A 16,533-nucleotide genomic window follows, 5' to 3' on the forward strand; every position below is an offset into this window, starting at 1 on the left:
TAAATACAAGGGAGTATGTACACATTTATTTCTCTTTGCTCTTAGTTGCTTATAATGTAGCTAGCCAGCTGCTTCAAGATCCTGCCTTGACTTCCCCACAGTGATGGGCTATTACCTAGAACTGTGGCAAATATGTTGCTTTTTTGTAGGGTATTTTTATCACAACAAAAATATAACCAACACAGCATTTTTTAAAGAAGGAAAAGATTTATCAATTTGATTACATTTTTGCTGTAATCAAATTATTATCTCAGGTTGTCCTATGCATTTTTTCCATATTAGTGGATCACATGCTAAAGCAAATATCTAGTTAACCAAATATTAGGCAGCAACAAGAAGAAAGAATGGCACAGGTTCTTGAGAGCTGCACCTCTGGACTCTGTTGTGTTTCTGCTACAGCAACTTAAGTACCTCAGAGAAAGTGCTGAAAATAGTGGTAAGAAGAGACCAGAAGTGTGAGCACTGAGTGTGTAAGATGCCTGCTTCCTTCTGAGGATGTAAGTGTGCATTTACTTGGCTTTCCCACAGGGAGCTAGGACCATGCTTTAGACTTTAGCTAGGACCATCCTCACACTTTTACTTTACCCACTGAGTCATCTTTGCTCCCATCTCCAAAGCAAGACATTTTTACTGACTGACCCTGAAGGAGCTGCTACAGCCACAGCCTTTGGCTTGCATTGGACCCCTTCAGCACTAGCTCAGTTGGGTTGCACATGTCTTGTTTGTTTTCTCTCATGTTGTCTTCCTTGTGTCTGGTCCCAGTTTTCTTTGTTTTTGATCCTGACGAGAAGCAGATTTTGAGATGTTAGATGAGTGTGTGTGTGTGTGTGTGTGTGTGTGTGTGTGTGTGTATTTTGTTAATCAAGTAATTTGTCTACTGTCTTCTGTACATGATTGATAATTTAGGAAGGATATAAAATTGCTATAATAAGAATTTTATCTTGATAGGCTGATAAATTTTAGAAAGATACATACGCCTTCTGTCGTTCTTTTTTGTAAACCTTGGGCTCACACATGCCAGGAAAGCCACCTGGCACTGAGCTCCAGTGATAGTAATAAAGATTTTTTGGAAAAAAATTGAAGCAAGAGTAATTTATGAATGAGGGTGCTGGTTTTATATTCTTACAAACCTTATATGTATGCTTTCTTTTTCTTTTTTTACTCTTTTGAGTTTTTAAGACAGGGTTTCTCTGTATAGCCCTGGCTGTCCTGGCACTCTCTTTGTAGATCAGGATGGCCTAGAACTCACAGATGCATCTTCCTCTGCCTCCTGACTGTTGGATTTAAAGGTGTGCTCTACCATTGCCCAGTGTGCTGTGTCTGCTTTCTACATGGTTGTGCATGAGGAATACGATGGCCTCTCAGATGCATGCTTGAAAAGTATTTCAGGAATCTGCTCACACATCTATGGGTATTCCTCCTTGTTTCTACCCCAACACTATGTTAGTTCCATAAAACTTAGTGGCAGTATACAACCCACAGACTATGGCAATGAGCTTTTAATTCCCTTTCATACCCAATTCTGTTGGCGTATGTTGGCCGGGCTTTCTTGTCCATGTGCGTAGTATCTTGGTGTCGTTATTTTGAGTATCTGTTGTTCTTGGTTTTCAGTTTGAGTTGGTTAGCTGTACAATATGAAAATGAATCTGCTGTGTTCTTTCCGATTTTATCAGGAGAGTATTGTGTGCTCGGAGCCTGGACCAAGTGGTTGTGTTTAGTAGCTGACTACTGAAGTGTCACCAATCACTGTAATGACATTTATTATCCATTTGACAATAGCTGAAATGTGAGTTCAGAAAGAAAGAGTTAATGTTTCTAACACCAACTGGAAAACCTTATTCTAAAAACATTGCTATTATTTAGAATGGGCGAGAGTTGTAAATGATATGGGAAAACTGTGAAATCTGGAAGGAGTCTGCATTCCTTCAAAAAAAAAAAACTTTAAATTTCTCCTGTACTATAAAGAAAGAAAAGCTGGGAATTGTGATATGGCCTATGTGTGCTGTGCAGGAAGAGGCAATCAGCTCAACCCAAACACCCACATTCAGATAATAGGCTTAGACTCAGTCCAGAAGATCAGTGAATGCATATACATATAAATATAGTCACAGTTGAAAGAAAATTTATAATGTCTGCTTATTTTCTTAATGATCCCCCAGTTAGATTTTTCAATGAATTTATTAACCACTGCTCTGATCATATTGCATTAGAGTTTTTTTTTTTCTGCTTCACTTGTGGGCTGAGAGCAACTTCCTATTTGAAAGATTTTAATTATTTTATTTACTTTATATCCTATTTACTTTATATCCAATCACTACCTGCTTACAGTACCACAAGAGCAAACTTCTTTTAGTTTCCATGACCATAAAAGTGGCTGAGGTCAGACAAGACTATATAAGGACAGCGTTACATGGTGGCTCTCAACTTTGCTAATGCTGTGACCCTTTAATATAGTTCCTCATGCTGCAGTGACCCCCAACCATAAAATTAGTTTTTTTCAACTTTGTAACTGTAATTTTGCTACTGTTATGAAATATAATATAAATATCTGATATGCAAGATATCTGATAGGCAACCCCGTGGGAAGTGGTGGTCTTAGTCTACAGATTGAGAACTGTTGATCTAGATAAACTTCTAGACATGCAGCTATTATAGGATAGCGTTGAAAAAGATAAATATAGAAATCCTTGATCTATTGGCATGTTCTGTTGAGTCAGAAACTGCTTAAAAGGAACAAACTGAATGTCCAGGACCTAGACAATTTAAAATCAGTTCTCATTGCAGTATTTTACAAGGGTCAGGAATTGTATCTTGTGAAATATTTGTAGCAATAAAATCATTGTTTACACAGGTGTTTAAGGACTTGCAGGAGATAGCAAGCTGCTGATATCAGGTCATTGTGGCTAGGTGTATACATTGCTATTTATAGACCTATCATAACATGGTGTGATGATACTGGCTGGGCAGCTAGCTCCAGTCACAATGAAACAGTAGCCTGTTGCCAAAGTCTGACAATAGCATAGTCTTGTGTTTTGTTTCTAGAAGCAGAGAATTTGTTTATAAGCAGTGCAATGCTGACAAGCCAAATTGCTGCAGAAGGGCATCTTTTATCTATCTATCTATCTATCTATCTATCTATCTATCTATCTATCTATCTATCTATCATCTATCTATCTATCTATCTATCTATCTATCTAATCTATCTATTTATCTATTTATCGATCTATTTGTTATCTATGTATCTGTATGTGTCTATCTATATCATCTATCTCTCTATCTATCTATCACCTATCATCTCTATCCATCTATCATCTATCATTTATCTGTCTGTCTGTCTATCATCTATTTATGGTTTTTTAAAAAAGGGGTTCTCTATACAGCGCTGGATATTCTGGAACCCGGTGGACCAGGAAGGCTGCAAACTCACAGATATCTGCCTGATTCTGCTTCCTGAGTGTTGGGATCAAAAGTGTGAGCCACCACTGCCCAGCATGGCATCATTTTTTAATATCACCAGATGAATAAGAAACTCATTAATCTGTCTTTTTAGTACCAGGACAGCTAACTGGGATGATGAGATTATTATAAACACAAAGAGATCGTGCAGAATCTGGTTTCATAGCCACACCATCATCGTTGCAAGCAGTATAACTTGGTTGTATACATCAGTTCCTTCATTTTTTCCTCAAAACTATTTACTGAGAGTTACACACACACACACACACACACACACACACACACAGAGAGAGAGAGAGAGAGAGAGAGAGAGAAAGAGAGAGAGAAATCAGAAAAGCAAGTGGAATAGAGCTTCATTTTGGAGGAGCATTAAAATTCTTATATTATAGGGCGACCAGGTAAGATCACCAAGATCACTTGTCATCATCCAGTCGGTCGTATCAGTGTTTGATTCTCTCTTCACTTCATGGTTGACCGTGTATTTCTGTCTAGAGTATGGTTGTAGTCTACTACACCTTCATGCCAACCAGCTGATGTCTGTATTGGAACTGATACTCAATAAGTTTGTTGAGCGGTTTTCCCAAGGCAACGCTAAAGAACAGCATGTAGAAAGAAGGGGTGAGCACTGAGGTGCCTTGCCATCACATGCTCTGTTCCTTGTGCATCTGAATAGTTTCTTCTGCCTCTCATTGAGAATGGAAAATATAGCCAGGTCATGGTGGCACACACCTTTAATCCCAGCACTCAGGAGGCAGAGGCAGGTGGATCTCTGAGTTCACCGCCAGGCTGGTCTACAGAGCAAGTTCCAGGACAGCCAGGGCGACACAGAGAAACCCTGTCTCAAAAAAAAAAAAAAAAAAAAAAAAAAAAAAAAAAAAAAGAATGGAAAATAAAAAGTAAAAAGAAAAGTATCTTTGGAGTCTTGATGTAAACCCGAGAGAGAACGGTGCTAACTCTAGTTCTCACATGAAGCCGAATTGGTACAGGAGCCTGATGTCTATTATGTGTCCTTAAATCTCTTGAGTTGTCTTCATTTGGACGTTTGGCAGAGCGGTAAAGGAGTGAGGCCTGCACTCAGGTCTGGGTTATTCTTCTGTTACAGGTTGGTGAAAGATGCGCCGTGGGATGAAGTCCCGCTTGCACACTCCCTGGTGGGTTTTGCCACTGCGTATGACTTCTTATACAACTACCTGAGCAAGACTCAGCAGGAGACGTTTCTGGAAGTGATTGCCAATGCCTCAGGGTATATGTATGAAACTTCCTACAGGAGAGGATGGGGCTTCCAGTACTTGCACAACCACCAGCCCACCAACTGCATGGCCTTACTCACTGGAAGTCTCGTTCTGATGAACCAAGGTGTGTGTGCCACCATAGCCAGAGCCACTGTTTGAGCTGTCATGGGAGAGACACAGGCATTTTTTCTTACTGTTCTTCAGTACATGATTATACATTTGGATCCAAATTAAGCCCACAGATGAAGTTTCATCCAGGGCATCTTTTAGGTAACTAAGGACATGTAACTTTTAAAATTTCAGGTAGTTATATTAGGCTGCAGGTTTTCTAAAGATGGCTAATAACTATCCCAAACTACAACCTTGCAGCACAGCATCAGTATAAACACTAATTCTTTGGGGGGGAGGATGCAGACAGTGAAAGACTATCTATCAACCTAGGAAAAAAACCAAGTTTTTTAAAGCTTGGTAGGTTTTTAATTTCAAATGCATGTTCTTAGTATTCAGCTGTATGAGCCAAACACAGCACAGAAGCTATCAGAACACCTAATCTAGGTCATTAGTCAGGATTGGAAGAGGTTTTTGGTTTGGAAGTTACTCTTTGTTAATACGTCATAAGCTTGCCCGTATTGTTCTTATAACTCATTTAGTTACAACCTCCATGGAAATCTGTAACTGAAACTTTAAGAAAAGAAGCTCTAAGACCACAATAAATCATTAGAATATTAAATATATTGTTGGAACTTGGGAATAAAGAATAACTGAAGCCTTATTTTGCCCATAAGCATTTTATTTGGCTGGGAATATGGGCTAGTGTAAGGTCTTTCTAGCATTAGAATATTACATATATCATTGGAATATTAAATATGTCCCTGGAATATTGGATATTAGATGTTAGAATATTAAATATATCATTGAAACTTGGGAATCTAGGATAACTAAAGCCTTATATTGCCTGTAAACACTTTATGTGGCTGGGAATGCAGATTTATGGCAGGGTCTTCCTAGCATGTGCAAGCCTCTCTCTTCAATCCCAAAAAGGAAGAAAGGAGAGAAAGAAGAGGGAAAAAGTGAAAGGATTAATTAATACTTTATAGACCACCCAGCAAGACCTTGCCATGCCCAGCTTTCTCCTTGCTGTGTCTGCCAGACGTCACTTGTAATTAGGTCCCAGAAGAAAAGCTTCAAATCAGGCTAGAATCTTATACTAACAGTTTTCAGACTACCAGTTGGCAGACACAGTCTGGAGTGAAAGAACACAGAGGGCACACCATGTAGTGTGGGATCAGTGGAGTGATGGCCAGCCTGTAGACACCAGCCACATTGCTCTCTGGCTGGAGATGGAAGGGCACAGAAAAAAAGTGGCTAAAGTTTTAAGCACTGACGAGATAGGTAAGGAGGACTGCTGGAAAGCCTGGAGCTGGGTCATAGCAAGAACCAGGTGACAGTTCCTACCTCTGTACAATAGCGTGGTAGGGCAGGATGATCCTTAGGGCCTGAAGGACTTGGTATATGCTGGGACCTGGGTCACTGCTGGCCCTGCAAGCTAGCTTGTTGCCTAGCAGTCCTGTGCTAGTGTGTACAGCAGAGGCCAGACACACATGCCTGTGGAGTATGTAACAGTCTCCACCATATTAGAAGGCAGTAAGCTCAACCTGACCCTGTCACTGTGTGTCTAAAACGAGCCACCAAAACAATCAAGGATTCAAACCTTAGGTTCAGACTAGAGTTCTATTCATTTTGAGTCATGTACCCAAGGTCTGGAATAAGCCAAGTTTTCTGTAGTTTGGGAACAATAAGGGATAGCTAACTGGCTTATTGAAAAGATTGAGTAAGGTTCTGTTTAGTGCTGTGTAGATTTTAACATCAGGAGTTGCTGTTACCTAAGTGTGCGAGTTCTGGAAAGCTCACATTACTCCATCCATGAATTTTGTGACCATACTCTTCAGTGGAAAAATTAAACAGTATGATCCTGTGACGGAATACCTGGACAGTCATTCAGCACACCCTTGACACCCTCAGGTTTCCTAGCTGACTCATGTCATCATTAGATGTCTAGCTGATCATTCTGCGGGAATCTGAAAGTGCAGAAGAGTCAGAGCTGCCTCCTATGATGGGACAGGCTGCAGAAGAGAGAGAGACAGAGACAGAGAGAGATAGAGAGAAACACAGAGAGAGAGAGACATAGAGAGACAGAGAGAGACATAGAGAGACAGAGACAGAGAGACACTGAAAGAGAGACAGAGACAGTCAGAGAGAGATAAAGAGAGACAGAGACAGAGAGACACTGAAAGAGAGACAGACAGTCAGAGAGAGATAAAGAGAGACAGAGACAGAGAGAGACACAGAGAGAGACAGAGACAGAAACAGAGAGACAGAGAGAGACACACACACACACACACACAGAGAGAGAGAGAGAGACAACAAAAAAACCCATATTCAAGAGCTTTTTAGGAAACCATATACCAAATATCCATGCACGTTGTGATGCAGTGTGTGTGTGTATGTGTGTGTGTGTGTGTGTGTGTGTGTAACTTTAGTTTATTAAAAATTGAAAAATTACTTGGTCCTTACTAAAGGGTTTATGTTTATTTAACTAGTAAATGGCCTATTTGCTAGTAATACTTAATATTTTATAGCAAATACTTAATGTTTACTAATCTTAATATATAATGGTAAATTTTTAATATACATATCAAATAGTATTTAATAATTTAATAGCAAATATTTTAAAACTTCTTAACCTACATCACAAAGTAGGAAAGGGTGTCACGTATCACGTTGACAAATAAAAGCATTATAAATCATGTGATTTGCAATCATATAACCTGTCCAGGTTCTCTGTAGAGTTTTGTGTGACCATATTTTCAGTCATGTTCTGTTTCACCCTTTAGTCGTTTTCATCCTTCAGGGTACCTTCAGGAGGCCTACCTGTGGACCAAGCAAGTTCTAGCCATCATGGAGAAGTCCCTCGTGTTGCTTCGAGAGGTGGCAGACGGCTCCCTTTACGAAGGAGTTGCATATGGCAGCTACACCACTCGGTCCCTGTTCCAGTACATGTTCCTCGTGCAGAGGCACTTTGACATCAACCACTTTGGCCACCCTTGGCTTAAGCAACACTTTGCCTTTATGTATCGAACTGTGTTGCCAGGTAATGTAAAAAGGGGAAACATTACATCATTTCTGACCCTGAGCATGAGCTAGAGTTGACCCAGAAATGAGCTTGGGGACAGGGTGGGGAGGCTTGTCTACTGAGGTGACAGTTTCTTTTTCATCCGAGAGAATTTTAAGACATTAAAGTCTTGGAAATATAAATGCAGATTTGCAGTTCCGGTATTTTATTTGGAACACTATGGCTCAAATATCATTTTTCCCTCCCTAGCCTTTCATTATGTTTTTAAACTTCATAGCCATAAACTCATTTTCATGAACCTAAACAAGATACAAGATTAATGGTTGCATTTCACTTTATCTGAGATTTTAATTTTAACCTCAGTGTTAATTTGAAGCTTAGTGTTTTCTTTGAGTGTTTTTTTATTAAGCCAGTGTGTAGTTCAGGGGTAGAATGCTAGCCAAACATATATAAGATTCTGGTTTATATGAATACCTAACATCCTATAAGGAAAAAGTTAGTAAACCCACAAAATACCACTATATATGTGATTAAATATTAAATTGAAATATATGATATAGAATACAGAGAACAAAGCAAAATGCCATTAAACTTTAGTGACAATCTGCTATCTCACTGTATATATATATATATATATATGTGTGTGTGTGTGTGTGTGTGTGTGTGTGTGTGTGTGTGTAATTATTTATATGATTTGCTAACTTACTCATTTCTAAGACATCTTTATAATTCTCTTTATTTCCAAAGCAGGACTAAGATCAGAAAATTTAGGAAGTAAATTTTCATCAGAGTAGATTTTCTTCCCTTGGGAAATACAATTTTTTTTTTTTATAATTCTGATGGTTAATGTTCTAGTTTCTTTTCTGTTGCTATGATGAAATACACCAACAAAAAGCTACTTACAGAGGAAGGGACTTTGGTTTATAATAATTGCAGAGGGATCAAGTCCATCATGGCAGAAAAGACATGGCAACAGGATGGGACGAATTGACGACAGGAGGCGGAAACTGACAGAGGGAAGGGGAGGGGGAAGGGGAGGGGGAGAGGGAGGGAGATATCATACTTCTTCCAGCATGACTCCACTTCCTAAACTATAACTGCTCCATAAACTGATACCAGCTGGGGAACACATGAGCAGACATTTCATATTGAAGTCCTAACAGTTTTGTCAGCTTGATACAATGCTAAGGGAGCCTCAGTGAAGGATTATCTAGATTAGGATGGTGTGTGGGAGTTGTCCTGGTTAAATTATCTGCTCACTGTGGGTGGCACCATTTCCTAGGAAGAGGCTTCTGGATGACATAGATGAAGAAAGGTAGCTGAGCATTAGTGTACATGCTGAGATTTAAGAGCAAGCCTTCTCCTGATCATTTCCTTAGCTAGAAAAGACCATCAGAATACATTTATGGAGACCTCAGCTATTGTGCTTATTAATCCAGCAAACCTAAGGAACACCTCTTGTCTTAGTCAGGGTTTCTACTCCTGCACAAACATTATGACCAAGAAGCAAGTTGGGGAGAAAAGGGTTTATTCAGCTTACACTGTTCACATTGCTGTTTATCACCAGAGGAAGTCAGGACTGGAACCCAAGCAGGTCAGGAAGCAGGAGCTGATGCAGAGGCCATGGAGGGATGTTACTTACTGGCTTGCTTCCCCTGGCTTGCTCAGCCTGCTTTCTTATAGAACTCAGGTCTACCAGCACAGGGATGGCTCCACCCACAATGAGCTGGGCCCTCCCCCCTTGATCACTAGTTGAGAAAATGCCTTACAGCTGGATCTCATGGAGGCATTTCCTCAGCTGAGGTTCCTTTCTCTGTGATAACTACAACTTGTATCAAGTTGACACGAAACGAACAAGTATACCTCTACAAAGCCAGGCATTTTGTAATGAGCAATTTAAGATTTAAAGAGGAATATGCCCTCCATTTTAAGGAACTTTTAGTATGAGTTTTGACATATCATGTTTTATCATGTAATTATACTAGAATATTGCCTATCTGGCTATTAGAAATCAAATTAGTAGGTATAAATACATTCACGGTAGCATTTTAGAAGAGATTCTGTTTTACTTTATTCTTTCAGTTTATTCTCGACTACATCCTCCCCCCCTCTTACAGTAATGATTATTCTTGTTTGCACGGGGTTTTCTTCCTGTCAACTCTTAGATATTTGAATTTGCTTTTGATTTTTTTTTCCCTAACTCCAGTAATGATACCTGACTATGGGATTCTTGCTTTTTTTTTTTTTTTTTTTTTTTTTTTTTGTTGTTGTTCCTTTAATTCCAGCTCTATGTATTAACAGAAGCTTTCCTAGGAATTTAGTTTTTGTCTTCCCCCTTACATGTAAACTAAGGTTTACTTTATTGGAAGCCAAATCGAAGCACCGTACTTTCTGATCTTGGCTGAGAATGAGGGCTAAGATGCAGAGGCCCCCTAGTGCTCATTACAGTGCTTGTTACAGCTTCAGGACCACACCTGCAGAAGATGGCGCCTGTCCCAGATGCAAGCTTCATCATTCATAGTGTGGACACAGAGTGGGGAAGGGGCCAGTGTGTGCACGCTAACAGGTATCTGTTACCAACAACAGATACCAGCTCTCAGGGTACTGGTATGGCACAGGCCACAAATATCACAGATCTGTTTACTTTTATTTAAGATAAACTATCGATTGTAATATAAAACAGTCATGATGATCATTGTTTGGACCTTTACAGGAATATACAGTTTTAAATTCAATCTTTTCAAACTTTTTTTTTTCCTGCAGGGTTTCAAAGAACTGTGGCCATTGCAGACTCAAATTACAACTGGTTTTACGGTCCAGAAAGTCAGTTAGTGTTCCTGGATAAATTTGTCATGCGTAATGGGAGTGGAAACTGGCTGGCTGACCAAATCAGGAAGAACCGTGTGGTGGAAGGTCCAGGGACACCCTCCAAAGGGCAGCGCTGGTGCACCCTACACACAGAATTTCTCTGGTATGACATTGGTGAGCTTGCTTGCCAGTGAACTGGGATCAGCTTCATGCTATGCACTATGTTTTTGAACAAACAAACAAACGAACAAACAAACAAACACTTCCCTCCACAGCACCTAATTCAACTTTAATTCAAGTCTTACCAATGTCTAAACCTCTGTTCTAAACAGTTCTTCATGCTGATGATCTAATTACCATTGAGATGACCTAAGCTTGGACTATTTCATAGATGGCCCTGCTTTGCTTAGGTTTTATATCATTCTTTTTTTTTTTTTTTTTTTTACATTGTAGAAGGAAAAGACTCAGGGTTTTGGCTGGATTAATCTGATGATCATACCCCCACCCCACACACACAAATGGTAAACCATTTTGTTTTGTCTTGGTAAATGGAGCAGTATAATCCTCTGAAGGCATAGCTGTTCCCAGGTTTCACAGTTGTTCAATGTCTTCACCCTATCTGACAGGTTCACTTTGATATTAAAAAGACCATGTAATTGTTTTTGTTGTAATCCTTTAAGCCTAGAAGAAGCTTGCGTCTCATTTTTTTAAGTATTGCCAAGTATGTTGGCATCAAGTAAATTAAAATGACAGTTAATTGTTGAGTTTTGAAAATATATTGAATTCATTGAGCATTCAACCCCCAAATTAGCTTTTTCAGAACTTTCTTGACTTTATTTCCACATACCCTTACTCTGGAGTTTAAGCAAGGAAAAAATATTATAAGAGTAACTGCTGTCATTTAACCAGAATTGTAAAACTTTTCACAGAAGAATTTAAGGCATTATTTATAAGTATCCTTAGCTCCTTTCAACGGGTATTGCACAAATGCATATTTATTTGTGCATAAATAAGCAACCAAGAGAGTTCTAGAGAGCTAACTGTAGGAATTAGAATAATGCTACATCTGAAGTTTTAAGTTTGCCTTTGTTAGAATATTCAAACCTACCAAGAGCTGAGAAGATGGTCATTTAGCTTTATGGGTATTTGTTTTGTTACTTTAATTAAGCAGCTACTAAACTAGTCTTCCGTACAAAGATTTCTGATGTTCTCCACTGAGACTCTAGAAGTGGGGATAGCAAACACCAGCAAGACCAATTTAACTCTGAGTAATTGGCTCATGTGGCAAAAGCAAGTCAGAGCCAGTAATCAGTCTACCTTCTCTTCCTCATCATGAGACCTTTTCGAGGCAGTTTTCCTAGCCCATCAAAAACAATCATCTGTGTTCTTCACCACTGTAACATTTTGTGTTAAATATCAAATTCTATTCATGGACATTGAGCATAAATAAAAACAAGCTGTTTCTGAGCACAAGTTAAAACAAAGCAAAACCTTTGGTTCTGCGCTCAGCAGTAGCCACAGTTTTAAGTGTGCCTATTTCTTATAATTCGACCCATTTCAAGTTTTTGGTATGCTATTCACAGTACATTGTGTCTCGTCTGTGAAGTTCTCCCATGTTTTAATAGATCTCGAGGGAAAACATCTGACAGAGGAACAAATTCTAGACTGATCATCAGCTTCTGTAGAACAGCTCTGTGGTGCAGGTCCAGCTGAATGTTCAGATCCAGAACCTAACATGGGATTCTCTAGAGTAGGAACCTGTTGACCAGAATTGGTATGAAAGGTTTAAATCTACGAGCCCCAGTAACTTGGATGGCGACTTGGAAGTTGATATATCCAAGTAGAGGTTAGGGCAGAAATTGTTTCCATCTCTAGCCCAGTGACATGTGTTATGCTGTGTGTTTCTAGGGAATCCCCAGTGCTTGCCCTGGTGCATGCTTATCTGAGAATGTTTTGTGACATGTCCCTCATTTTCTGCCCTGCCCAAGGTAGCATCTATACATTGTGTTTTGCAACCATAGTATCATAGTTCCAGTGACTTCTTTTTGCATCCATCAGTAAATGATTTAATTTTTTAAAATGTATTTCCTTCAGGTATGATGCCAGCTTGAAACCAGTTCCACCTCCGGACTTTGGCACCCCAACACTGCATTATTTTGAAGACTGGGGTGTTGTGACTTATGGAAGTGCACTACCTGCAGAAATTAACAGATCATTCCTTTCCTTCAAGTCAGGGAAACTTGGGGGGCGTGCAATATATGACATCGTCCACAAAAACAAATATAAAGAATGGATCAAAGGATGGAGAAATTTTAATGCAGGCCATGAGCATCCTGACCAAAACTCTTTTACTTTTGCCCCCAATGGTGTGCCATTCATTACCGAGGCCCTCTATGGGCCAAAGTACACCTTCTTCAACAATGTCCTAATGTTTTCTCCAGCTGTGTCAAAGAGTTGCTTTTCTCCCTGGGAAGGTCAGGTCACAGAAGATTGTTCATCAAAATGGTCAAAATACAAGCATGACCTGGCAGCCAGCTGTCAGGGGAGAGTAATAGCGGCAGAGGAAAAGGATGGGGTTGTTTTCATCCGAGGAGAAGGTGTAGGAGCATATAACCCCATGCTCAACCTGAAGAGCATTCAACGGAATCTTGTCCTCCTCCACCCACAACTTCTCCTCCTTGTAGACCAGATTCACCTGGGAGAGGAGAGTCCCCTGGAGACAGCAGCAAGTTTCTTCCACAATGTGGATGTCCCTTTTGAGGAGACAGTAGTAGACGGGGTTCATGGAGCTTTCATCCGGCAGCGAGATGGTCTGTATAAAATGTACTGGATGGATGATACTGGTTACAGTGAAAAAGCAACCTTTGCCTCAGTGATGTATCCTCGGGGCTATCCCTACAACGGAACAAATTATGTGAATGTCACCATGCATCTTCGAAGTCCCATCACCAGGGCAGCTTACCTCTTCATAGGGCCATCTGTAGATGTCCAGAGCTTTAGCATCCATGGAGACCCTCAGCGGCTGGATGTGTTCGTAGCTACCAGCGAACATGCCTATGCTACTTACCTGTGGACAGGTGAGAACACAGGACAGTCTGCTTTTGCACAGGTCATTGCAGATCATCAGAAAATTCTGTTTGACCAGAGCTCAGCCATCAAAAGCACCACTGTCCCTGAAGTGAAAGATTATGCTGCCATTGTGGAACAGAATCTGCAGCATTTTAAGCCCGTGTTCCAGCTGCTTGAGAAGCAGATCCTATCTCGAGTCCAGAACACAGATAGCTTTAGGAAGACTGCTGAGCGTCTACTGAGGTTTTCGGATAAGAGACAGACAGAGGAAGCCATTGACAGGATTTTTGCCATATCTCAACAACAGCGGCAGCAGCGAGGCAAGTCAAAGAAAAGCCGAAGGGTAGGCAAGCATTACAAGTTTGTGGATGCTGTCCCTGATATTTTTGCACAGATTGAAGTCAATGAGAAGAAGATTCGACAGAAAGCTCAGATCTTAGCACAGAAAGAACAGCCCATTGATGAAGATGAAGAAATGAAAGACCTTTTAGATTTTGCTGATGTCACATACGAGAAGCATAAAAATGGGGGTTCTATGAAAGGTAGCTTTGGACAGGCACGGATGGTGACAAGTCACAACAAAGCATCTTCACTCTCAGCCTCGTACACCAGACTCTTCTTGATTCTGAACATTGCCATCTTCTTTGTCATGTTGGCAATGCAACTGACTTATTTCCAGAGGGCTCAGAGCCTCCATAGCCAAAGGTGTCTTTATGTGGTTCTTCTAATAGATAGCTGCGTCTTACTGTGGTTGTATTCCTCCTGTTCCCAATCTCAGTGCTAACAGCAAGCTATGGGCATTTCATGACCACAAGAGTTTGTGAAATACATTTCCTAATTTGTGATATTTCTCCCCAAGATTTATTTGGGCAAATTCAAGGGAAGATATTTTTCCACAAGCAGGAGGGATATGGAGAATTCTGAAGTAGACACATGACGGATATACCTAAGATGTAAAAATAGCTTTAGCTAGTCCCTGGTGTTTCTGGGAATGTTTGGCTTTGCTGACTGAACAGTTCCTATTAGAAGAGACAAAAATGCCTGTTTTTTTTACATCATATTTTTGTTAATATTAAGAAAAATAAATTGGATTTTATTATATTTAATTCTCTTAGAAGCTGCTGTATTGTGGAATATATGGAAACACATAATTCCAAGCAATACAGGCTGTTAAAATATAAATAATGGGAGCTGATATTATAGGACCTGGAAACTTCAAATAACATGATAAGATAAAATGATAGCAGAAGGTCACAAAGGAACAGAAAGACGTTTAATGGAAAACATTCACAAATGAACATCCTTTTGGTGATGTTGGTCAATGCAGGAGTGCGATGTGTGGCTTTTTGATAAATAATGCAATAACAGGTAATTTCATATTCTCTTTCCCTTTTATGTAAAATGTTTATAGACCCAATGGCTAAAGTTTTCAAAATAAACTATTTTATATCTTGAAATTCAATACCAAAGAACACAGGACTAAAGTTTTGGTGTGATTCTGATGTTTTTTAACTAGAAAAGTTTCTTCAAGTTTATTTTCCTAAATAAACCAATCATAATTATGATCACCCCTGCTCTGGTGTGCTCCTTCTGTGCTCCATTAAATTCCAAGTGCATTTACATTTTCCAGAATCTTCCAAGAGAGGTCTTCATTTGACTGTGCATTCATTAAACTTACTTGACTTTTGGAAAACATAATTTCACTCTTTATGTTTTTCTTGTCTAAGCACATTTCAAACAGTTAACACAAAAACCAAAATCCGGTTGCCTAAGTAAAACAACGTTTCTGTAGTAGGACGTCCTTGGGGCTGCAGCAGCTGGGAATGCTGGAAACGCTGCCCACAGTTTCTGCTGGAGCAGAAGAAAACGTTACACTTGCACTAAAAGCCTAAGTCATCTTACATATAGTTAGTGAATTTGAAGCTGATAAATTTCTCCCTTGAGAATGGGAAAGGTATACAGCATACATTTTTGGAGTAAGGACGTGCTCACCGATTTATGGAGCTAAGCATGAAAGCAGTCTTGCCTCTGCCTAGGCCTTTATGTTCAGAGAAACAGCAGTAAGCATCAGAGATTCAAACCCTGAGAAAGTCCTGTGAGTACCATTTCACTGTCCTAATTTGAATATTTTGCACAAGGAAAACTTAAGGTTGAGTTTTGGCAGTGTTACCATTCTTATGATAGAAGCTGACTTCTGAGCAAGTAGTTTGTCCCTCGTAGGGGATGTCTCTTGGGAGGATATCATTACACACTGTTCATAGAATGGCGTTTTCCAAAGAATAATGCTTCCATTTGTCCTGCATGGTTGTTCTTACTGGGATTTAAACTTGCTTTATGTGACAGATTCTCCGTTTACTTAACCTCATTCAACAGTCCTCTTTTCTTTCTCATTCAAAAACATGAATTGTCTGAAAGGGATTTTTTAAAAAAGGAGTTGGGGGAGGAATACTCTTTGAAGTTATGAAGAAAACCTGACCTCACCTCCAAAACACAAGCAAAGATTAAATTAAGTTCAGGCTAGATAATGCATTAGTTGTCATTGCATGATCCTCTTTAACCAGAACATGACCTCCTTTTTTTGAAGTAATTAAAAATATGTTAATATTGCATCTTTAAAATAAATGAATCAGTTACATGGGTTTCCCTCTTCTAATGAATAATGGAATCTTTTTTTTTTTATTTAAAAAAATTTCTTGGATGATTTTAAGCGAACAAGTTAAAGATCATGCTAAAATACATCATTTCATAATGAGACATGTTTTCTATCAGGGATAGGGTATACTTGGGTCAAACTAAGGAACTCGTTGTACCTTTAATTAAACCAAGCAATGCTAA

At 39.5% G+C, this 16,533-nt stretch overlaps 1 protein-coding gene across 2 annotated transcripts in view; it reads left to right on the plus strand.

Moving 5' to 3' along the window:
• Positions 1–15,182, plus strand: part of DSE (dermatan sulfate epimerase) — a 58,039-nt gene extending 42,857 nt beyond the window's left edge. For both annotated transcript variants that reach the window (XM_080938413.1, XM_080938412.1), the window contains exons 3-6: positions 4,559–4,812; positions 7,600–7,839; positions 10,585–10,792; positions 12,724–15,182. In XM_080938413.1, coding sequence (XP_080794539.1) covers positions 4,559–4,812; positions 7,600–7,839; positions 10,585–10,792; positions 12,724–14,482 — 2,461 coding nt within the window. In that variant the 3' untranslated portion in view covers positions 14,483–15,182. The remainder of the gene's footprint in view (positions 1–4,558; positions 4,813–7,599; positions 7,840–10,584; positions 10,793–12,723) is intronic.
• The last annotated feature ends 1,351 nt before the right edge of the window (positions 15,183–16,533 follow it).

The sequence above is a fragment of the Micromys minutus genome (genome assembly GCF_963924665.1).
Source record: "Micromys minutus genome assembly, chromosome: 25".
Lineage (NCBI taxonomy): Eukaryota > Metazoa > Chordata > Mammalia > Rodentia > Muridae > Micromys > Micromys minutus.